Source organism: Haliotis asinina, chromosome 15 (genome assembly GCF_037392515.1).
Source record: "Haliotis asinina isolate JCU_RB_2024 chromosome 15, JCU_Hal_asi_v2, whole genome shotgun sequence".
Lineage (NCBI taxonomy): Eukaryota > Metazoa > Mollusca > Gastropoda > Lepetellida > Haliotidae > Haliotis > Haliotis asinina.
Genome location: NC_090294.1, coordinates 17733394 through 17759955, shown reverse-complemented (window position 1 = coordinate 17759955; position 26562 = coordinate 17733394). Strand labels below are relative to the sequence as shown.

At 36.5% G+C, this 26562-nt stretch overlaps 1 protein-coding gene across 5 annotated transcripts in view; it reads right to left on the bottom strand.

The window, feature by feature from the left end:
• Positions 1-26562, bottom strand: part of LOC137265332 (slit homolog 2 protein-like) — a 163334-nt gene that overhangs the window by 19369 nt on the left and 117403 nt on the right. For 3 of the 5 annotated variants that reach the window (XM_067800708.1, XM_067800711.1, XM_067800712.1), the window contains exons 13-20: positions 23027-23098; positions 19500-19571; positions 9882-10045; positions 8976-9126; positions 8187-8264; positions 3957-4028; positions 1714-1785; positions 19-90 (exon numbers count right to left, since the gene is read on the bottom strand). In XM_067800708.1, the coding sequence (XP_067656809.1) occupies positions 19-90; positions 1714-1785; positions 3957-4028; positions 8187-8264; positions 8976-9126; positions 9882-10045; positions 19500-19571; positions 23027-23098 (753 nt within the window). The remainder of the gene's footprint in view (positions 1-18; positions 91-1713; positions 1786-3956; positions 4029-8186; positions 8265-8975; positions 9127-9881; positions 10046-19499; positions 19572-23026; positions 23099-26562) is intronic. The other 2 variants (XM_067800709.1, XM_067800710.1) reach the window with 2 other exon arrangements.

The window sequence follows — 26562 nt, the reverse complement described above, 5'->3', positions numbered from 1 at the left end:
GTTAAACACTTTACTCACAAAACTCTCAATCTGGGCGTCTCTGTGAACGTAACGTTGTTGATACACGTGATTCTGTTCCCCCGAAGCATCCTATATTAACAGATATCATACAACATCGTCATGCACGGCAAACACACCACCATAAAACTGAAAGCTCAGACTCCCAGACCTGCTAAACCAGCCATAATCCTGCTACCGATTAAAGAATTACTGCAACATCTTCACCTTGCAGTCACATACCTTTCACATCGTTTATTTCAGACATGTGATTAATTCAATAATTTCTGCTGAGCATGCACTTGTCGCTACACTTGGTGATTAATCTCCGTTATCTCAGTATCTAGTTATTCCCAGTCAATATAGCCACTCTGTTGTATAACATGTGTTGAAAGGAAGGTCAGAGAAATTACTAGTGGTAAAGTGTGATATCAATGACTTGAAATAACTTCGCTATCTGATAAATAGTTTGTCACTGGTTCAGAATAATTTTCATGAATGCAAAACTTTTCCCAGCATCCGATCACGTATCACCATACACTGATTCTGGTATCCAAAAAAGATTCTCAATACATTTTTTGAGACATGAACCAAAACAATATTGGGGAAGGGAAACTGACGCATAACATGTCAGAAGAAACGGGATCTCTAGATTTGTGAATTTAAAAAAAATAATATTTTTTAACCATTAAGAATCTCACAAAGGTGTTGTTACTTTTGACTCCATACATCTCAACTGTTTTGACCATTTCAGAAAGAGCGAGTGAATGAGTATGGTTTTGTGCTTCTTTTACCAATATTCTAGTAATATCATAGCAAGGCACACCTGAAAATGGGCCTCACACACTGTACCCAATACTGCTGTGACATTGTGACTGTATCAAAGCACTGTAGTTGGTGTAACGTACAAACTGGTTGTCAACTTTGGCAAAGACCAAATGGATGGAATTCTCTTTCATACTAACTGTTGTTGTAAAATTTTATTATGGAAAAGAAAAGGACTCTTCATTGAACCATCAAATGGTCATTAAGTCCACTGTAATGACATGGGGAGAGGAATCCCCTTGGGTGACAAAAACTGGGTATGGGAGTGTAGAGATGGACAAACAAGGCACAACGGAGTATATTGTGTATCTTGCAACAATGTTAGGTCAGTGGCATAGCATAGTGATTGAGGCATCCAAGACCTGACTTTCGATTTTGGTTTCTCTACTCAAATGAGCGAGTGACATTTGAAGCCACGGGTGGGCGGTGGTGTAGCCTAGTGGTTAAAGTGTTCACTCGTCATGCTGAGGACCTGGTTCGATTACAAACAAAGGGTACAATGTGTGAAGTCCATTTCTGGTGTTCTCACAGTGCTAAATTCCTGGGACTATGCTATCTTAGTCTCCCTCTGGAAACATGTTCACCATCCTGATTCTGTGTTACATAACAGCGTAGAATTTGTTTACCCAAAAAAGATTATTTGAATAGCATGGATCAACATAAAGAACAATAAGACCCATTATATATCATCTATCACAATGTTATTTATATAGAGCTTAATGAAAAATATTAAACGAAAAATAAAGTGAATTCAATCTTTTCTTTCTTAAGACCTGAAAACAAACATCTTTATCTTCTCTCCACCAGCTTCAAATCTTTCAACAAAGCAAGATATTTAAACAAACAAATTTTGGGGATATGGGTGACTTTTCCCCTTGACGTTTCACTTACAGAGACTTGACATGCTGCAGACCTCGCAGAGATGCAGAAGAGAGCTGGGTAAGCTTGTTGTTAGTCACCAGTCTAGTAACACACACAAACATGTCATCAAGCAAGGAACAAGAGGGGAGAAGCAAAAAAACTGACAAAAAATAGACTCTTTTGGCTGTCCGACAAATTGTCAGTGACAACTGCGAAATGCTTGGAACAGGTAAGCAGACATTGTTCTGTTGCTATGACATGGCTTGTTGCAACAATTAAAGAGTGATTTGGGAAATCTGAGTTTTTAAGTATTTTTTACCATTTACAAAGTGTCCTACCTCTTATGTGAAACACAGAGTGGGGATGATTACGATCTAAAATCCCTGACATGCAATTACAAAGCTGACAAATTCATAACATATCAAGCTCTGTAGCTATTAAAATGTACAAAAAATGTACTGGCTGATTATGATCATCTAACAAAATTTCTTTTTGGGGAGAAATATATACAATGTACATTAAAATAAATGTGGTTATTGACAACTTTACATTTGAGCACCCACTTAGTGAGTGGATTTAACAGTAAATAAATTTTCATTATTATATTGTTATCATCATGATTGCAAAACTCGTGACTAGAATGAGTTCACCAAAGTATGGGTAACTCTCTAACAATTCCATTGTCCTTTATGAAACATCATGCTATCATTAAAATTAAGAGAACTATCTGAAAATAATGCTTCTGTTTGTATACATTTTTGATTATCTCCATAATACCCTTATCACTCACTATCAATGTCTGATCAATCCTATAGCAGGGATTAAGAAACATATAACCCCTATAGTTCATTTGGCTCAAAAGCAGGCTGATGAACTGCAAAACTAACTCGAAAACTAATAAACATATAACACTGAATGAAACGCAGATCACAATCAAAACAACAGACCTGACTATGCCTCTCCTTGCACACCTCCCTTGCAAACAAATACTAGTCGTGAACTGTGTCCAAATTTTAATGATAGTTTGTAAAACAAATTCTTCATTTTCAGGAAATATATTCTACCAAAATCTTACAGAGTTGGTCTAATGTTTTGATTGTTATCAGTGTTTCACTGAGTATTGCACATTTATTAGTTTTGCAATTTATGTGTCTCCTTTGAGTCAAACCGACTTCCAGCACTATACGTTTACATACTGATACTTGCTGGTGCCTATGAAGCAGGGACCAAAGACTTATACAAGAGCATAACTCACTAAGCAATATGATAGCTATGAGATTCATAATTCAAAAGCATTTGAAGAATTCAAACATCAACAGGCAAAGCAGTGTTGTATATCAAATTTGCACACATTCTAAAATCTCCATGATGTATGCAAAACGTTCAATGTCAGACTCATGCAAATGTCTTGACAACAGTATATAATTTCAATAATTCATGATTAGGCCACACTAATTTAATTTTATTTATTGTTTTATAAATCTGCAGGTTGTATTTTTTCAAGAATAAGAAACAACAATTACAAATGAACTTTCCTCCTTCAAAGAAGAAAAATTCTAATGTTGTCTTGGACAAAAATGTAAACTTACACAAAAATTGATTTGGATTGGGTTTTTTTCTAGCAAAACAAGAAATAAAATTGGTCTGGCCTTAAAATTTGATGTCTTACAATTCATGTAACATGATCTCATCAATACTATCATTTCAATCTGTAGCATGCTGCGATATAACTGGAGTATAGTCTAAAGTAGCATTAAACCAAACTCACTCAATTACCCACCTCTCACTCACTCACCCACCCACCTACTCCACTCACTCACCCACCTCACTCACTCACTCACTCACTCTCTCTCACCCACCCACCCACTCATTCACTCACCCACCCACTCCACTCCACTCACTGTATTTAAGGGGAGTAGGAAAACCTTTGGGTTAAAGAGTCCGCTCGTCACGCCGAAGACCCTGGTTCAGCTCCACACCTGGGTACAATGTCTATAGCCCATGTCTGGTGTCCTCTGCCATGATATTGCTGGAATATTGCTACAAGCAGAGTAAAACTATCACTCAGTCTATTCTCAAGCCATTCCATGAATCCCAATGGCAGATTCTCACAGGATGTCTACAGTAAGTTGTCAACACTATGTACACCTAGAAGAACCTGGGCTTGCAAGCATAAAGATAACAGAGCCGATGAAACATACATCCCTCTATACTCATTGATATTGACAACACATCCCATGTATCAGCTGTTATGGCAGGAATGTATAACTTACAGGTCTGTCAGTTTTTCTGCCCCTTCGAATGCACCGTCTTCTATGACTTCTATTGCGTTATCATTCAAATCCCTGAAGAAAAAAATACATAAATAAACATAAGATATGAACATGTAAACATGGTGACCTTTTTCCACCTTGCAGATGAGGTGAAAACAAATAGTTTGAAAATATGCTACATTTAATGACCTGGTTGACATGTTCTGTTTATTTCGTCACACAAATAGTACCATATCTCAGGGAACATGGAGGAAGATGATGAATGTTTCTGTAAGGTGTGGCATTATAAAAGTTTGTGCTACACTATATAATGATGAGCATGTGCAAAGCCTGTGTTTGTAGCATAATGTGTGTGTGTGTGTGTGTGTGTGTGTGTGTGTGTGTGTGTGTGTGTGTGTGTGTGTGTGTGTGTGTGTGTGTGTGTGTGTGTGTGTGTGTGTGTGTGTGTGTGTGCGTGCGCGCGTCTATCATTAGCTGGGCAGCAGAGAGAGAAAGAGAGAGAGAGAGAAAGAGAGAGGGAGGTGTTTTTGTATGTGCATGGCTTGCGCTTTTCTTTTGTTGTACTTATCCTCAGAGTAAACATGTTTCATCGATACTGACCATCAGGCAAGGCAACAAGTACAGTCTTAGAGGACAATAATTTGGCCTTTTCATGCATTGACCTTACTTGTCTTAATTCATAATACACCACATCGGAAGAGAAAGACTGAAGGAATAAATAACCTGTTTTTGTTAAGAAATGATGAATACTTATCCTGAACATGTTACAGACTATTGATACAGGCATCAATGTGAGGTCAACAAGCAAGATTCATAGCTTTGTTTCAGGTTTAAGTGTTAAAGTGATGCTCAAAATACCATCTCAATTATCCATTTCAAAAACATCCTTTCTATGAACACTGACACTTTCTGATAAAAGTGCAACAGAATATACGAAATAAATAAAAGTCAAGCATGTCGTGACAACGAGAAAACCACGTGGGACACACCATACCACACACAGAATACCCCTAGGTCACGGTAATAATGATTGCCTAAGTGTTTCACCAGATTCTCCAGTCTTTAACACGACAAGTCTGCTGCTATAAATTTGGAAAAGCAGTCTTTTTCTTTGACCCTGAAAATCCTGATCTGACTCCACGATCTTATCAAGATGCACTGATTAAATATTTTCACTGCTGCAGGGTGTTTTGTCAGTGTGAAATCTCTCCAGAGTTGACAAGAAAATCCGCAGACAAGGAGTTTTTCTCAGTTCAAGCTGTGAAAGATAGGTTGTGTTTTGATATCTGCAGAGTGATAAAACATTTGTTTAAATTATAAAGTTCCAGATTAAGAGAAACATATAATCTCTCAACCAAATATGTACTTATTAACTTCTAAAAATACCTTATCTGTTGAAGTCAATTTACAAGTCATTTGTCAAAAGCATTTCAATAAAAATAGTTCAAAGCCAGTCCAAGTAAATATTTAGATTTCTTATCCCATATCAACTGAATATTATTGATACACCCCATCATCAAACTTAATTACTATACTATTTATACACACAAACATATTCCACTTTACTTGATCTACAAAAGTTGCATCTAGCATAAGTTTAAGTTATATTAATTCTCTGAAATAAAATCACATGTGTTAGTATTTTCAAGTTTCATTCATTTCAGGAAGCTTCAATTCAGAAATCAAATTTCCTCAGGCTAAACATTTTTCATCATTATCTGAAATATTTGACACCATATGGAAATCACAAATTATGTGAATAGTTTCCAGTTGTCTTGAAAGTTGAATTCCTCCATTATAAAAGTAAACACTACTTTCCAGATGACAGATGCTACTTACAACATGAGTAGCCTGAGAGGAAGACTTGGTAAATCTAAACACTTCTTACCTACATGGTGAAAGATAAAAACTTGTCTATATGGATCTCTGGCGATCTGTTATAAATTGGAATGTAATGAATGCAAGGGCTAGCTCATACGTTTTCATGGCAAATAAACAAAGTCACTCTGAACTGTCAACTTTATATCTCTATATCCTCTAAAATATATACAATCATATTCTGAATGTGGAAATAATAATTATTGCTAGTCATATTTTCAACATTAGGATAAAACTATGTGTACATTATGTGAAACATGAGTACTTTTTCACCATCTCACATTTGATATTAAATTTGAAATTTAAATGTGGGAAATAATGTGTTTTTGACAGCTTTACATTTTAAAGGCTTCATAATTTTTTGATAACACAAAATACTATACAAGTCCAGAAAACTGGAAGAGCATTTAATGGAAACAAAAAATATCCAACTAGATTCGCCATCGAATAAACAAGAACTTTCAGCTAAAAATAGAAACTGAGAAGTGAATAACTTATTGTCCAGAAGATAGTTTTCTTTAGCCATTATTTCGGTCCTTTCAACAAAAATGTATTTATTCGTCTTTTTCCTTTTTCACACTTGCCATGAATTTTAGGAACACTTATCCACAGAGGGCAGTTTCCTCATTATCTGACAATACAACAGTCCCTTACTCAGCTGTTTACTCGAATCATACAATAGCACCATTCATCCATTCGGAAAAAGTAAACATATTCTTTACTTCACACCACATTTTTTGTGGCTGCTAAGTCGTCTTCAACAGGAAAAAGACACGATTCCAAAACAAATGCCACATAATCTGCCGTGTCCGAAAAATTTGTCAAAGTTTATTCAGCAAATGTTAGAAATGTCTCGCCAAAGTTGAGAAACTGTTACGACAAAGACTTCAAAGCTTGAGCAAACAGCGAGGAGCTCTTAACAGTGTGGTGACAACGCTGTGTGGAGATTCCACTTGCGCAAGGTGTAATTGGCGCATACAACTGTCAACAAACCATGAGCTTTAGTTTGATCTCCTTCTTTATTTGAGGTATAGCAGAATGACATCACATATTCTTGAGCTGGATAAAAATTTATCATGTAGAATTTTATGTCTGAAATACTTTCAAGAATGATGAAACTGTTCTTAATTATCACATTTACAAGTACAGTTGTGTGTCAGAAGAATGTGCTTTTTTTTCCGTCACTTTCCACCTTCCATATTCGCGCAAGGAGAATGAGAATGATTTGATTTAAGAATGCAAATCAAATACACTAATCCTTTGAACTGGTTAATAATTATAGCCATTGACAAGTCATGATCTTGTGTGGAAACATAATAAAAAATTAATGGCCTTAGTTTCATCAGAAAAATTGGAAATACATAGCTACATATCATATTATCAAACACAGATTAGTGATTAATACCCATACTGTTGAGATTTCCCTGATATCTTTCGGTGAGAAAAAATCTAAGTTTATCTATGTCATGCTTATCCCTCCACTGTAATTAACATAAGAATGTTGGCACAGTCTATCCCATCAATGAGGAACAGAATCAATTTATCTACAAGCTCTAAAATTGAAATAGAACAAGATGTGAGAGATCAGATCAGCACAAAACAGAATTTATCTCACGTTATCAAGCACATGTTCACCAAGCTTCCGCCTCCCCCTAGATTCAACCACCTGTCCCATACTTCTACCAACCACCTGTCTGAGCTGGGGGTGTGATATCACAGATATACCCTGGCTGCTTGGCAAATGTCTGTGACCTTGAAATGACCTAACTCTCTCACTTGCCTTTGTGTTTCACCTCCAGTGAAAATATTTTAATCTTCTCCACAGTTTCTCTTTTGCCACCAGTTACAAATCATTTCAAACTTTGCAGCCACCACTTGTGAAAACATACGTTCTCTGGCATTTTACACCGTGTTATTTAACTAAATGGCAAGCTTGTTTGTCTACCAGATGAAAAAATTTCTTTTTGATAAGGCTTGAAAGTTCTGCAGTTGTTCTGCAATCTTGCTGTACATTGTATGGTCTGACCAACATGTGTCTGTGTGTGGAATATCATGGTTTAAGGCTGTATATGACTGTTTTATATGAACGTTGTACAGGAATATTTTGCATGAACTTACATACAAATGTTGTACATGCATACAAATATATAGGACTACTGTGTAAGAATATTGCATACAAATGTTGTATACGAGTGGTGTATATGAATATTGTGTATGAATTTTGCATACAAACATTGTACATGTATATGTATATATTGCAAACAAACATTGTTTAAAATATTGTATAAATGCTGCCTATGAATATTACTTATAATTGTATAATAATGTCGTATACGGATGTTGTATACTTACAGTATTTGCAGATTAGGTAGCTTTTTCTTGAATATTCCGTCATTCTTAATTCGATTTATTTCATTATTTTCCAATTTTCTGAAAGAATACCAATAGAATAGTTCAACATTCAAATAAGCAGAATACCAATTCATATTTAACAGGTAAATTATGTCTTTTGTTTGAAAAGTAACACCTCACATCTTCTACAAACTCAGCAGGATGCCATTTAGATAAGGTTAACTATTGTATGTAGTGAAACTTAACCATATTCCAGCTCTACTGATTGATATCATGCATATCAATCTACACAATAGCACCATAGTTAAGTGAATGAGTGAGTGAGCATTACATCACGCTCAACAATCTTTCCAGCTACGAAGCAGTCTGTAAATAATGTCTGGACCAGACAAACCAGTGATCAACAGAATGAGTATTGATCTTTGCATTTGGGATACAATTACATGTGTTAACCGAGTCAGCAAGCATGACCACCTAATCCCTTAGTCGCCTCTTATGACAAAAATGGGTTACTGAAGATCAATTCTGACCTGGACCTTGACAGGTTACTGTAGTTAAGCTGTTATGACATTGACTATTGAAACATTAAAATATGGCTGTTCCTGAACTTCTTATGATGAGTATACACAGCCAGAACAGTTACACATTTATTTAAAGCCGTCATTTAAGTAGGCCACAGCAATAAAGTTTGCTTTTATTGCACGGCATAACAAACGCAAGTTTTAACATCTAGGCAGTGATAAATACGACTCATATACAGAACTGATTTGATAACAAGTCATTGCTTACAATTCAGTCGTATACATTGGCAGTTCCTTGGGGATATATTTAAGCCCACGCCCTGAACAGTCTACTGTTGTTCCGAGGCATACGCACTCCCGCGGACATTCGCGATCTATCATACAGTTCCCAGCATTCTTTGTTCTGTGAGCTTCAGAGCCTGAAATTGACAACACTCAAATAGGCTACTGCCGATTTGTCAACCTGAAATAGCAGACCAAAAATAGAGGTTCTCTATTCCAGTGATTGAAATAAATGTCTGATTACAGATGAACTAAACGCACTGAAATATCTAAATAAATTTGAGTTTTTAATGTTTTTAAATAAGAATGAACATGAAAATTATGTGTAGAAGATTGTTCACACATCATACACCTGATATGGGGTGTGAGAGTTACATTTAGCTTCACAATACAACATTGTTTTGTAGAAAATTGTTTCCATGCAAACTAATGAATTATTTTATGTCCATGCTTGTTAGGTTGAATTCTTCGTAAACGAGGGTTACAAAATACGGTTTGATAGACCAACATTTTACAAATAGAGAGGACAGGGTCATTAGTGGAACAACCGTTTTGAAAATACCGGGATACACTGTCAAGGAATATTGCAGAACTGACAGAAAACAGTTACAGAAACAATAGGGATAGCAGCAAGATTTAATTTTAGGTGAACAAAATACATGTGGGATTTTTTGTGGGACAGTTGTCTTGGGAAACTTATCGTATCCCATGCAATAGCTGTCGATCTCCCATCATGCAGTGCGTCAGCTCAAAACGTCTTTCTTCCGCTTCGAAAGCCACAGGGATTCTGGGGTTACTGACAACAGATCCACATGATGCTAAGCTAGTAAACAAAATAAACATAATGCAGAATGTTAGGAACAAAATAAAAAGCATTCAAATCTCAAGACACCTTTACATTTGAACTTGGTTGCTCGAACATGTCCGATCTTCTTTCTGCGCATCCTGCGGGGCGTCTCACAGCGTGCTCCGCTTGTCTCGATGGGATGGTCGTGAAGGTACTCAGAGAGCCAGTGAAGATTACAATCGCAAATAAATGGGTTCCGAGCAAGATGTCTGAAGGAAAACCACAATCATCAGATAACTTGTCAATCAATTCCATAAAATATATTTGCCTTCATCATTTTTTTGGTACAAATTTGGCTGATTTGTGTGAAAGATGTACATTACTCTAGACACTATATTCTGACACTGATAAACCGTTTTTCGGGAAAGATGTGCTCTGTGATGCGTCATACACAGATTCCAACTTGTATGTCCAGTACAGCCCATTTAAGTCTATAAAACATGGCACAACTTGATTACTGCACTTTTCTGAAAATGAGGAGACTTGGTTCCATTTTGTGATGTTGTATTAAGAATACAAAACAACTGTATTTGCTGCGATAATTGCATTGTAAGAGACTTGTTTTTTTCTATGAAGAGGAACAAGTGATATTGATGGGCAACTTCCATGCTGCAATCGATGAAATGCTTCGATGCAGATGCTAACAACAATGTCAAACGAGTAATCAACTTTATCACACCGACTTTCGAACTGCCACTTAAAGACACTAGATTTTAGTCTATTTACGATATTTTAACATTTTTATGGTGGCGGTCTGTGAGTGATCAAATCTGGACCAGACAATCCAGTGATCAACTTTAACTTAAAACATGTACATGCCATATGTCAATATGATAATGTTATTGTTGGTATTACAAATGGAAACATTTTTGTGTCATAGCATATATTTCCTGTGCAGAAGCAGAAGTCAGTGAGTTGGGTTTTATGCCGCTTTTAGCAATATTCCAGCCATATCTCGGCAGGGGACACCAGAAAATGGGCCTCACATATTGTACCCATGTGGGGAGTAAGTGAGTGAGTTTGGTTTTACGCCGCTTTTAGCAACATTCCAGTGTGACGAGCGAACGCTTTAACCACTAGGCTACCCCACCGCCCCAGAAAGGATTAGATGATAGAATTATCAAATCTATGATAATGATCTTGTAATTCCCTGGTCATTTACAAATGAGCTTTTCTTTGATTTCTTGACACTATCATTATTAATTAATCATCTCTGAAAGTGGGGAAAATGATTAAAACGTCAAACATGAGAAGTAATGGGTAAATGATCAAATCAGATTCAGATAGCTTCCTCTCTGAATACAATTAACGAAAATCTTATAAAAATTAGAAATAACATCAAAGAAAATATCAAAAATTGTCCCACTAGTATTCTCTGATGTCTAATAAAATAACACAAAAATCATGAAGCAAATTTAAATTGGGTTTTTCTTCAGCTTAAATTCACATTTAAAAGTTTTCTCAAAACATCCGTGAAATATGACCCTGTAACATCAAGGCCCATTTTAAGTCAATTTTTCATATAATTGGCTAAAAAAGAACTAATGACTGGTCAGATGTCTTTTAATCCACAGAACAACCCAACACACGTCCTGGACAACCTGAAACTTTGAATACATTGGCATTTCTGTCCTTCATCAAATTAGACAGATAGTCGACCCCATATCTCTGATGACACATGCTTGTCAATGGCAGGATGAGAAAGGGTTTTTAATCATCACTTAGGCCCATTTAATCATGGTCTGGAAGGGATGGGAGGGACACATTCATGTCTCCAGGCAGGTCATGCTGATAGAGCCTGATTGGTGCACTGTCCTTTGAGTGATGTGATTTTAGATGCTGTTGTTTGTACATCTGGGATTATGTTATGTCATTTCATCTGCCAAACTAGAAAGTTATTTATCAAGTTTATTTGCAGTCAAATAAGAAAATATTTCTTCAAAGTCTCCTTTTCAAAATGACCATTTTTTGATCTGATGAAGAAATATAAAAAATGCTGTGCACATCTGGCATCTGGCATTACATATTGTCATATCATCTGGCAAATTTATTACAACATTTCTTCAAGGTCTCTCGCTGAAAAAGATCACTCTTGATCTGATAATGAAATACATTTTCAACTCTGATCCTTCGCTGTTGCTCCTATCAATATGGGGGTGGGGGTGTCAGTGGGTTAGCCTAGTGACTGAAGCGTTTGCTCATCACGCTGAGAGCTCGGGTTCGAATCCCCACATGAGTGCAAAGAGTAAGGCCCATTTTTGGTGTTCCCTGCTGTGATAATGCTAGAATATTGCTAAAAGCAGCATAAAAGCCAACTCACTCACTCACTCCTATCATTATGGCATAATCTTACTTATATTCTGAGGTAAAGTCTGTGTCTCACAGTCCCTGAACAATATTATTTTCCCAGCAGCCCTCCATACAATGCTAATGCCCTAAATGAAGCAAATATAAATTTCTTGAGGTTCTGGTCTCCCAGGGGCTCCTTTTCGATTTAAATGGTTTTATTTGTCACAATCAAAATTACAAAATTATATATTTTCAGAAACTAAGTCTGAGTTTGAGTATAGTAATGCATGCAAACTTAGACACATTCTGAAAAAATTCAGCCATGCACGACATGGGAAGGGCGGTATCAGGGTTCCCTCTAGACATCTATATTTGGGGGTCATGTGGAGTCTCAAAATTGTTTTGGGGAGTCAAACAACTTACAAAGATAATTGCTTTTTAAATAATCACATCCTTTCTTTCAGGTATATGCCTCCAGGTCTGAATTGTAAAGAATTATTGTGTTTACTTTCTAATCAGTTAGAAATCAGAAAATAATTTAATTACATTTATTACCTATAGCATCGACTTGTGGTTTTGATAACGACTTTATTGCATCGGAAGCGACACCGTGGTTGTTTTTTCAGCGTATTTTCACTCTATAGTGGGTCACATACGCAGGTTTTCCATGTCAAGGGGAACCCTGGGAATCTTATGTATAACTACTTTTGTAATAAGAGGAACATGACATTTCTGAGTATGTTCTTACTCCCTCATCATGTCCAGACTCCACATCCATAAATATCCCTTTTATATCTATCACTTCAAAATACTGTCAGAAAGATTTCACTGACATAGTACTAGTATTCATTGTCTATCTGTATTACATAGACTAATTGCAAAATATAAATGTTTTGATGAATTGCTCTGATAATCTGATAACAAGAGCATTCAAGGGAAATTTAAGGTTGGTTTAGTGTTGAAAGAACATTTTTTCATAATAACATAGTAGGAAGCACAACTTCTCATGAGGACGTTAGGGTTTGGTTAATGAGTATGAAGGTAATTTCTGGTGTCCCCACCATATTGATGGAATATTTCAAAAGTGGCATAAAACCACACATTCCCAACAACAACACAGCATTAAAATGTGTACAATCAAAAGAAAACACTGGGTATCAATATTTGTGACATTAAAAATAATGATACTATGCATTCAGCGATAAGTTAGTTTGTCATTTTGACAAACGTTCTGATTTTGATTCCTACATGGTTCTCTGAAAGTCATTTCAGAATCCGAAAAAACCAAGCTACTCCTTAAATACTTTTCAATTATTAAAACATTTGAACTATGTTTCATATAAAGAAAAAAATGATCCACAAAATTCTAGCAACCTTCCATCACTAATTCATTTAATGAAAGACAGAAATTGAATAATCTAAACTTTTAAAAACATGCATTATTTTAAAACCAAACCTTAAGTTAAGGATACTCTTAACCAAGACATGCAAAACAATAAAATCAAGTTGACATAATCTCCAGAAGTTATCCGAAAATCACACTGCTGTTTGTCAAACAAAGGTCCCCTTTGCTGACTAACAAAATTCATTTAAAAAGATTTAAGGAGATAAATTTTCAGGATGTTTGGGATATTTTAACTGGGCCGTTATCTCACACTGACAAGGACTGGCAAGCACATAATCTAACTTCATGTCATCAGATGCATGCCAGACTTAAAGTCCTCCTAACTCCTTAGGGAAATTCCAGATTTAATCATCACAGCCTTTCTGTCTAATTTGTCCATCTTCCTAAAATGTCCACCTCCCTAAAAAACACATCAGCTTTTAGGCTCCAAGCCGGCCCCTAAAATGTGATTAGATGAGTCATGAGGTGACTAAGACATGCTATCATGCCTGTTGCTTGATTCAACAAGTTTATTAACTCCCAGCTGTGGCCCTGTCTGACCAAATACCATCACTACACATCCCTAAATCAAACCCTTGAAGAAGACTAGCTGGCATTATAGAATCTGGGGCCAATCCACAATGCATTTGTAACATTACAATATTGATAAGCCTGTGAGAAACTTATAGTTATGATTTCTCGTAATACTCAAACACTTAGCTGATAGGGCCCCTGTTACCTAGCCTTGCCCCAAGGCTCCATTGATGGCTAAGTCCATGGATGTAGGGTAATTGTATCCTTTAAAGTGGAAAGTCTAGATAAATGGCCAGTAATCTAAGAATGCCATGCATTAGGGGATATCAATATTTTTCAGAAATCATCATTTAAACTATTAATTATTACCTTAGGGATTTGTGTAAGCCTACCTGTTACCATGTGAGATGATTTTTACACTCAAGCCAGAATTATAGAAAATCTTCGCTCAGACCCATGGAGCACTATGATATTTATAAAATAATGATAAGATATACATTTGTGATTGCTCGTAATCCTACAGAAACTTTGTGGATTGGGCCCTTGATTCTGTAGTGCTGGCAACAGCCTCCTTCAAAGGTTTGTTCCAGGGATCTGTATTATCATATAGGATGAATTTTTAAACATTAATCCTTTAACATCCTAAAGGATTTGGTGAAGGCATGCATTGATTATACCATGAAACAATTTTGTTGAAATATTCACAAAGTACTGATATGACATGGGTTCAATTCATGCAAAATAGGAAATGGAAGAACTCAAGTTTTTTCTTGATCTGAAAACACTTGCTTTCAGAACAGTCAAAATGTATTAGAGTAAATTTGATCACATAAAACTCTGGCATCAGAAACTGTGATCGAGTTTGGAGATAAAATGCTATTGCATTTCCTGAATTCCTTAAGGGATCATTTGATACAATCCTTGTCTTAAAAATTGTTTAATGCATTAACCATTATTATAATCACACAAACCACAAACCCCAGTTCACAAAGTTTTATAACTACAATAAAAAAACCTGTTCCAAGGGCCCCTGATGACTCAAGGTTTCTAATTTGGGGAAAGCAGTTTTGGGGGGTTTCAATTTCCCATAAATTAAAAGAAAATGAATTAGAGGATGTAGTTTCTTCAAAAATTGTGAGAAAGGTTGACTAATTGTGAAGAAATGTCTCTTTTACGTGTCAGAGTGGACCCATAAAATCAGAGAAGTGTCTGAGGATTTACAACAGTCAGTCATCCCATCACATCAAAGTGGGCCATGTTAACAAGAAGCACTTTAATCAACATCCTTGATCTCGAAAAGATGGTCAGAAAATCGTCAAAGGTATTTGGAACAAAGAATACTTTTCAAAAATCAATTCTTCAAATTCTGTTTAAACATGTTCCAGTACAACACGTGTGGAAAAAGAAAATCTTTGATTAGTTAACAGCATCTTTGCCTTTAGTTCCTTCTTTCAAAAAGTCAAGCAATATGACAGCAAGGAACACCAAGAATGAGCTTCACACATGGCACTAGTCTGAGAACCAAATTTGGTTGTTAGATGTGACAGTTAATGTTTTAAAAACGGGCTATCCTTTCATGATAAGTACACCTTGCGAACTTCTGTGAAATGTCGTTACTAGACAAGATTAATTCTATCAACATTACAGCAATTGCCTCATGATTAAAGCATTCATTCATCAGGTCGAAGACTGATGTTCGATTCCCCACATGGGTACAATGTGTGAATCCCATTTCTGGTGTCCCCTGTTGTGATACCATTGGAATATTGCTAAAAATGGCCTAAAACCAAACTCACTCACACACTTGTCAAGGGGCAGCATTAAATCACCAGTTGTAACACACATATTGTGCCGTTTTAGAAGAATAAGAGAGAGAGAGGGCAAGAATATTTTAGTGAGGTTTATGTGAGATGAGATAAAGCTCATTCTTGTTTTCAGTTCACTTGGGTTATCATCTTATCTTGGCATGTGTAACAGGATTTGTTTTGTAAAAGGAAGGTGCTTTAAGAGATAATTATCACTAGACAATGGCAAAAACAAAATTCCATCCAAAAAACAAACATGACAGTTACAGGTGCAGTGTGGTGTAAATCCCATGTGCCACTTGTGTGTAAAATATTCAAATTCTGATAAGTTCCATTACTGCCCTGGGGTCTAGTATGTTTTAGTTTAGAGTCAAGGTCACATTCTTGAGACTACTTTCAGAACCACTTATCTCATATTTGACCCAAAATTTATAACTGATACCATCTCAATGACAGATTTATCCAAAATGTGTCATATATGAATGAGCTGTTTCCAAAGCAGACCTAAAATTTGATACTAATTACAATTAGCAATCATAAAACTTGCAAGCAAAAACTGTTTAACTACATAATTTCACCAACTTCTGAAAGCCTTCCTCTTTCACACAGTGAAGAATATTCATTACAATGTTTTTAACAACATGGTAATATATCTATTTTCACCACATAATATTTTTACAAGATTAGGCAATGAAACTCTGTTTCTCCTTAAAGTGGCTCATAAACTGGTTTACACCATGGAGATGAGCGTCAATATTAATGCTTCCTCCTATAGAATAGTCAAAAGTACCTCGCTACCCCAGGTAGTCACAACATCGTAAGATCCTGTTATAAGTAGACAGGAAGTGGTACGATAATTAGGAGCAAACACCAATCACTGTAATCCCTCCATTTACAGGGTTACTGACTTCCTATCAGGTTCCGTGCACTTGATGAGGCATGCATCAATGGTGATGGTGCATCAAGATGCATCTTCTTCTTCTTGTTTTAACTACTAAATTATATATCAGAGAAATAAATTAGTACAGCTGTTGTCTTTTACTGACAAAAACCATGTCTTAATCAACATGATTCAAAATGTGTCCCACCCAGAATAAAATACTGGGTGGGTAGGTGCAAGCATGAGTGAGTGAGTGAGTGAGTGAGTGAGTGAGTGAGTGAGTGAGTGAGTGAGTGAGTGAGTGAGTGAGTGAGTGAGTGAGTGAGTGAGTGAGTGAGTGAGTGAGTGAGTGAGTGCACTTTTGGCCACATTCAATCGATGAAGACAGGAGACTCACTTTTTTAACATGTGCATTCATAATGCATCCCACCTCAACCACCATGGTTCAATATGCATCCCAACCAATCACTACGATTTAATATTCATTCTAATCCAGCTAAGATGAATAAGAAGGCATCTCTCTGACAAACACTACACTGTCTAATGCCTCCATCAAAATGTAAGCTCGAGAGAGCGCTATCTGGAAATGCCCTCAGGAATATGTATTCAATTATTTTCTTTTGAAAATACATATTATATATTAATGCGTATAGCTAAAGCAATGGTGATGTACAAAATTTTTTTTCTATATGCCCTTCCCTGCTCAGTGACTTACTGCTTCCTGAAGGGGTAGCAGGGTAGCCTATAGGTTAAAGTGTTCGCTAGTGATGACAAATGGCCTGGGTTCAATTCCTCACATGGTTACAGTGTGTACATTTCTGGTATCTCCCATCATGATATTGCTGGAATATTGTTAAAAGTGGAGTAAAACAAAACTCAGTCAGTCCTGCTTCCAGTAAGCAATACAGTTAATTACCAGAATGATTGGCATAGTGCTTCAAGTACACTGTATAAGAGAAGTACAAAAGAAACATATAGAGAAGTGTGTATAGCATGCTGACCCCCTTAAGCCTCACCTCTGACTATTGATTATACATGTTTAAGAAAATGGCATCACTAATGATGTAAATATCCTGTAATGTGAATAACAAAAAGATGGGTAATCTATCTCCCTGTGTTTACTCTGGAAGTCATATTGAGAGCAGATGAATCATCACACATCTCCACATGTGCGTGCAGTGTCCCTGAGTCGATCACACACACATGCATCAACTCAGTCACTGCAGTCATGTGACCTCATCTGTCAATCACTTGGTACACATTTTGTGTTTATAATGAGTTGTCATGGCAACAGGTTTGTCACCTGGTGCAACACAATTAAATCATCATCCTCATGTTGATTAAAGTTCACCTGATTGCTACAGTCTGACCTGTATTTGATAAACCATATTCAGAATCAGGGCTTTGTTGTAAACACAAGCAGCCCTCATTGAGGATATGGTGAAATTGGCTTCATCAAGTGAATGAGTTGATAATGAAATGTGAGTAGGTGAAGCATGATGATGGAGGAATCATGGCATATGTCAGATACGTCAAAAATATGAGATGTGAGGATGTGCAGGCACACGCAGTCCAATGCAGGGGGGGGGGAGAGAGATATCAATGTTTATGGAATGCTGCTTACTGCTTCACATTAAATCATGGAAATGAGACACACATGCACACTCAATTAGTGACAATTCGACAACTCAAATATTTATTTGATCATAACTCATTCTAACACATCTATTTAACTTCACTTTCAACATAATACTAAATTCTGTCCTTTACTTTTGCATCTATCAAAGCATACATGCATGAGTGAGTGAGTGAGTGAGTGAGTGAGTGACTGAGTGAGTGAGTTAAGTCTTACACTGCTTTCAGCAATAATCCAGCAATATCACGGCATTGTGCACCAAAAAATGAGCTTCACACATTGTACCCATGTGGGGAATCAAACCTGGATCTTCAAAGTGAACAGTGAACATTTAACCACTAGACTACCCCATCAACCTGTTGTGACATGAAAGCATCAGATCATCCTTACTTTATTTTTAGAAGCATTCCCCATAAAAACAGGATACTGAATTCAGTGTACATCACAATAAAAAACCATAAAAAATGATTTAGGCTAAAGCTATCTCTGAAGACATATAATCATGATTAAATTAAAAAATTAAAAATTTCTTTTCTGTTGAAAAGGAGCCCCAGTGAGGTGGGAACTTCAGAGCCTGAACCTTGTGAATATCTAGACTTGCTTCATTTAAGGTGCTGGCATTACAGAATGAACAGGGTGGAAGGGATTGTGTAGTCTGTCTCACAGTCTAGAAACCACTGATGAATTCCTGGTATCAGGTACACCATTTTCTAAATGAGTTTTTAATAACGTATCCTGTTAATAGTCTATTAGGTATTAATATATATCCTTTCAATAAGTGACAACCATTGCAAAAATGACTTATGTGTAACATGATATTTATTAAGATTGCAGCTGCACACAATATGAGCAAATATGTAAGGTGAGAAAGTGATTTAATCCTCATTGGGGATTTGCCCAACATAAGTTCCAGTTCCTAACACATTAATTAATCTCTCGCAAATTAGTAAGTGATAAACGACTTTGCAGTGATGTCTGGCAACTATACTGAACAGTAAAAAATATGCAACTGGTCTTTTGTCAATTGTCATTACTTTCATGAGATTTCATTTTGTTGAAACTTGCATTTCTTTTGGTGTTCAGTATATAATCCCATTCTAACCACCTGTATGCTAACATTGCAGCTTTTACTTACAACGTCTGTATGTTTCTCAATGGTGCGAAGGTGTTATTGGCCAAAGACTGTATCTTGTTGTCGTACAGTGATCTGAAACAAAGAAAATAGGTTGGATATCAGCAAAGGCTAAAGACAGAGACAAATACTATAACGAACTCTAGGCATTTGTTTGGTCCGTAGGTTGAGAAATCAAGCAAAAATATTTAATTTCAAATATTTGTTGGAATTCACTTGAAGTTGTTTAGAAGGTTGATGAAAATTGTTGATGAAGTGTTGTTAACATAAACTTTGAACAGTTTTAAATTCTAGTATTTAAATTCAAATATATTTATTGTTGGTGAGTGACAACGATTTTTTTTCACACTGTACATATTTCTGGTCGTCAAAATAACAGAAACACTGATTTTTTAAAAAAAAATTACACATCAGTTTTGCAGTGTTGAGGATAAGTGTTAAATGGCATACTGAAAACTGAAATTAAAGGGTCAAGAGTTAAAGGGTTTGCTGGCATCCATGATACAAAAAATATTAAGAAGGGTTGCTCTTGCACTGCTCAGGTTTCAGCAAAAAGTGTAAATGAAGTCATATTGCCTTCCTCACTTTTGATGAAAGTAAATTTTTTAACCCCACACTAATGCAGTCCTCAAAATCCCTAGCAAAAGATCAGAAATGACTTTCCAAACAGTAGTGGCTACCAGACATGCTTTCACAGTTCTCACTTCTCTCCATCTTTACTGTTTTAGAATTGGTCTGCAACCTGTTTGTCGTAAGAGTCAGAAAGTTTACCAGGTACCTCTACACCGCACTCTCAAACATTCAAGCTATATTTCAGGCTTGTCGTATGTCTCCTGATGCAGAACAAATCTGAGAGCATGTACCGATATATATGTATACCAGGGTAGTCTCTGTTCAAACAATATTCACGCATTTCAGTCTGTCGACAGTTCCACATACTCCCAGACTGATAAAGCAGGTAAGATATATGCTTAACACCCCGCCATTGTCATGTCATGACTTTTGACTTTCTCCACACAGTTGCAGACATAAATATCATCCTGCCTGTGTATCACAAACTTGCAAATGTTTATTTCAATAAGTACCGCCCCCTAGTAGGGAGACATTGTACTCATGCTGGTGGTGAGTTTATCAAAACCAAGCCTCCTCTCATGGAGTTTTGATGATGCCCCTGACCTTGGAGGGCTGATAAACACCTGATGTTTATTCAAATAAACACTGGTGAACAATGACAATGCAGATAAATGAATCTGTTGCTGAAGAAGATTTGAGTGAGTGAGTGAGTGAGTAAGTGAGTGAGTTTAGTTTTGAGCTGCACTCAAGAATATTCAGGCTATATGGCAGAGGTCTGTAAATAATTGACTGCAAGAAAGCAAGAGAGGGTGGAGATAAATTATGTTAAAAGTGAGAGATGACAGACAGATCGAGGAGTGACAGACTGTCAGACAATACAGACAATACTTTATTACATTATAAGGAAATCATGACACATTGCAATAACCATTGCTAGGTTTCCTTAGTACTGACCAGTCTCAAACCAGTAATAAATTAGAGGCAGTTATCATCCAATAACTGACTGTTATCACTGGCCATACATTATAGATTTCATCAAATAAAGAGACAAGGGATTATGCAAGGCAATTTTCTTGTCTATAGATTTCTAAGGACAATTCAGTGTTGGGTGTGGAGTGTGCTTGTGACGTTGGTTGGGATGAAAATCTAACAATGTGTCAAGGTCTTTGTGATTACAGAGCAAGTCAACACTGCAACTGAAGAGCCAGGATGGGCCAACTTGGCCGGTACCCTAAACCAACAAGCCATTCTGACTGCACAAAGCCTACAGCTCACAGTTGATAGACATAAATCCACATATGAAATATGCCAAGACATACCAAGTATCTAAGAATCTCCCAGCCTGTTGTGTACTCACTGACTGAAACTGTCTATCACAGGATTGTCTGGTCCAGACTTGATTACTTACAGTGTGCCACCATGCAGATGCAATATTGCGGAGTTTAGTGTTATTCAAACAACCACAGAAATCAGCATAATTTTTTGTGATCTGCTTTATGGTACGCTATACTCATTATCTTTAGTAAGGTGAGCTATTTGTGTTACAGTAAACTCATTAATAACTAGTTATTAACAACATACCAAGGTGAGCTATTTACAATACGCTGAACTCAAAATGTTGAGCATGTCTGAAGGAGAACTATTTATTTTAATGTCAGCTTGTGATATTTTGTGTCTTTGTAAGATGAGTTATTTACAGTGCAATGATCTTCTTATGTTTCATGTGATCTAGTAAAGTGAGATATTTGTTACAGTCAACTCATGGTGTTTTGTGTGGCCTAGTCAGGTGAGCTATTTACAGTATGCCTTAGTAAGGTGAACTATTTACACACATAAGTTTATGTTTTGTGAGCGCTAGTAAGGTGAGCTATTTACAATATGATCCAGTAAGCAAAAACACATACAGTACACAGTATTTGCTTCAGTTTGTGTTCCTACTACTAAGGTGAGCTATTTATGTTACAGTCAACTCATCATGTTTCATGTGTCTTAGTAAGGTGAGCTATTTACTGTATACCTCAGTAAGGTGAGCTACAGGTGATGTATGTGCTGCTGATGGTAGCTAAAAGGTCTTGTGAGGAGTGTAAGTGTAAGAAATACATACTAGTTTCTTACAAACAAACCAGTGGGTTTGTCTCATCAATACCTGCCAGTTCTCATGTCCCCCAGAAACACTACAAGCTAAATGCCTCGTGAGATATTTTGACAGGAAGTGTGTATTTATGTTAGTGTTTTTCAATCTGCAGCATGCATGCATCCGACATGTAGCTAATACAGGCTTCACAGCCACAGATTCATCATGTTGGCTTAGACTCCGTTTATTTATGTTCGTAGTTTTCACTGTTGCATTCATGTATCCTATGTGCAGGCTTCATGGCCTCAGATTGGTCAAGCTGCCTTCGACTTGTTGTTTCCCACTGCAAGTTCCAAGATGGAATACAACTGAATAGATGTTGTTTAACTCTAGTTAGCAGATACCCAGCTATATCATAGTGATCTGTAAATAATTAGACTTTGTTCAGACAAAACCATCATTAAAGAACCATTATAACACTGCACCTTCCAATTTAGTCTGGTGACATTCAGCCGAGTCACAGTCTGATCATCTAATCCACAATCCGCCCAGTCATTAACAAAACTTACGGTCATTGTAGTACTAAGATTGCTTAGTGGAATTGGGCAAGAGCACAAATTCTTTCCTGGATTCTCCATACAGATAAACTGTGAAATACAGGGCCTATATTTTCAAAGCTCTCTCAGCAATCAGAAAGTCGTAAGTTAATGGTAATGTATGGCACTTACTACAATCTTAGTGCTACGAGAGCTCAGGAAATCTAGGTCCTGGTTGAGTAACATGGGTTGAGCAGGATGAGCGTGAAGGGCTGCATTTGTGGTTCTGGAGCAGCATAGGAAGGTGACACTAGCTACAAGCTTCTTAACTTGTGAAAGTTACTTACAGTAAGTTGAGGTTGCGTAGATCTCTAAATGCATCCACTCGCACACATGTAATCTTGTTGGCATTCAGCAACCTGGAAGATAAATCAAGCCTCCATGATTCTTCAACGCTTGTGTTGCAAAATTGTCTTTGTATGCGATACAATGATACTTCAACATTGAGTTACAAATGATTATGTCGTTGTAAGTGAGTTACGCCACACTCCACAATTTTCAAGTTATATGGTTGTGGTCTGTAGGTAATCTTAAGTAACACAGACATTCATAGGTCCATCTTTGTAAGTAATACCTTGACACATGCCTCATGTTACATGATCGGTTTTTTTGTACCATTTTGGAGATATTCTTACACCATCAGATGAATTTTAACCCTTCATGTGTATCACTTTCATATGCCATTTAAATGGGTCATTTCCCTTGTTTGTGTGGCTCATTTTCATATCTGTAATAACATTGGGCAATTCAATTCTGATGAGACAAGTGGGAGAGCTACATTGCTTTTCTGCATTATCACACAAAATGCACAGAATTTGCAGCCCATTTGGTGAAAATCGGTTAGGTATTCCATGGATAGCTCTTGGCTAACCCATCAAGTGTTGGAATTTCACATCTTCCTTCAGAGTCAGTTAAGTTTTCCGCCGTATTTAGCAATATTCCAGCAATCGTTCCCATGTGTGGAATCGAACCTGGGTCTTCGGCATGACGAGCTAACACTTTAAACAAAGCCCCTCATTCTGAAGGGCACTTACATTTATAGCACCAATCTTACATAAGTTTCAGGTTTAATCATATCTACATACATTTCATAGAATTGTTAAAAGTCTAGTGATATTATATACATTCCAATCAGAGCTTCCAAACACAGATCTGTGCTTGAAGAGCCTCACACATGGCTTGAATATAGAATATTAATAGGAAATTTATGACGTCAAAAATACAAAATATGTCAAAATCTTCTTTTAAACTAGTGATAACCCTACAAGCATTATGCTGAGTTATCTTGAAATAGAAGTTATTTATGTTTACAGTGTTATCAAAAAACAGCTTCTTATAGGTCACATGCGCAGGATTTGACATTTTGCATCAATCAAATATTAATTTCACATAAGAAAGTTAAACAAATTTTTTAAAACAAATATGCTAACCTTGGTAGTTTGATATTACTACTCAAAGTAATTAAGTGAAATAACTTCTGTCAGATGAAGTTCTGATATTACCTAACAAAGTAATTAAGTAAAATAATTTCTGTCAGATGATACTGAAGTGATGAGTTGTGATTAGGAATATGCTACCTGTTATCACACCTAACTAGGGTTCTGCGGTTTGACCTTTGTAGCTGGTGTTTTATATCTCAGCGATAACATTTATCTGGTGCAGACTCTCTTGCCTTCCTGGCTTGTTATCATACTCTTGCAGACATCAAAGGAAATGTATTCACCGCCCCTTTACCTGGCAGAGAAGCAGTACTGCAAATCTGTTCTGAGGTGCCAGTTTTCTTACCGCCTTGAAAAACTTATAGAATTAACCATTATCAAAATAATATGTGCTGTTATAGTTCCAAAGGGTACCTGATTACCAGATCTGTTTTGTGTTCAGTTCAGACCTTATTTTTATCAGACCTTTTACCTGTATATTGATATGGTGAGTGAGTGAGTGAGTGAGTGAGTGAGTAAGTGAGTGAGTTTAGTTTACTTTGAACAGTATTTCACACAACACGCAAGATTTACTTGTGAGGAAAGTCAAAAGTTACAGCCCAAATAAATTAGCTTTGGCAACAAACATTATATAGGTAAACAACATGTGAATGTGTTTTGCGTGCATATGTGTGTTGAAGGTTTTTCTTAATGCACTCATACCAACTAAAATAAAACAACTGCTAACCTTTCTGAGTCTTTTGCAACACACATGATGACATTTTGCAAATATAACGATTAAATAGATTCGCATTATCCTCAAACGTAATGTCAACTAGACAAAGACATGCTTCTCTCTAAAGCCATCATAAAATGAAGCCTTTACACAAAACATTACAACGCTACAGCCACAATCCATATCCCAGTCTTTTAACTGTCAATCACAACATATCACAAAATTAAGCAAATTGGTTTCTTGTATAAAACAGCTCCAGGCATCAGGCTGTTCGTAATGGATTTTTTTCCCCCTAAAGCTTTTTAGCTAAATCTCTAAATCATTTCGGCAAGCCTCCAAACTGATGTCTTGTTGTATGTGCAGTGAAAAACACTCCTTGACAGAAACATTCACGAGAAATGGATCGCATGATCATTTGTCATATTTTACCATAATGTATAATAATAACAACACATGCATTACGTTGTTCAAAAAGGGAATGATCAATTGAGGGAGTATGGTTTTGTGCGACCTTTAAATGTATCACACAACAGAATACCCTGAATGGGCATACCAAACTACGGCTTGAACTTTCTTGCCTACTTTGGGATGCATTGGTTTGGGTTGCCCAGTTACATCCAAGGGGAATAACCCACTTCCCTATACAGAAAAACCCACTACCCTCTAAGAAAAGAAATGCCATCCTAAGGGCGTCATGAAGTTGCAATTGCATGAATGTATATAATCTCCAGGAATATGAAATGACAGAAAATTGTTTCATCAATAATTACATCAACAGAATCAACTAACAACTGAATTGGACAGATGAATCATCTTACAACTGAACCCACTAACCAGTGTTCATTTTACAACTGAACCCACTAACCATTGTTCATCTTACAACTGAATCCACTAACAATTGAATCAACTAACAACTGAAGCAACTAACAACAGAATCAACTAAGCACTCAATCAACTAACCACAAAATCAGCAAACCAACTAACAATTAAATCAAACAACTGAATCAACTAACAACTGAATCAACTAACAACTGAATCAACTAACAACTGAATCAACTAACAACTGAATAAAAAACTATCTTCCAACAATGTACACCAAACATTTGATTCATGTAACAGCTGAATCAAATAAGAGTTCAATCAAATCACTGAATAAATCAAATTTAAATGTGAGAAAGCTGATAACAATCACATCACCAATCAAAGCCCTTATCTCAATATACACTATTTCTTGCTTGACTACGGTAACAATCAGACTAGTAACAACAGCCAGACTGGCAACACATCCATTATTTACAACACAAGCCAAAAAACTGCACTCTGTGCTTTTCAGTCCAGCCCCATGGTTAAACAGCCTTAACATTGGGAGGAGCATGAGATGCTGTTAAAGGCTAGGCTGGCTGTCAAAGTGTGTAAAGAACCCCAGCAGATGCGCAGATGCACATGTAATGCCTGAAATAAGCTGCGAAACTGACAGTTCACATGTGTAGACGTGGGGTTTACTTCGCTTTGAAATTAACACACTTTGACAGGAAAACACTATCAAGAAAAACCCTTTCCCAGTGGCAAATAAACTTTCTTTCATGTGCATTGGTGAAAAATGAGCTGCTATTTATTACAACTTATTCCAATTTGTTGGCGTCAATTTTTCAAAGGTTCAAAAGAAAAA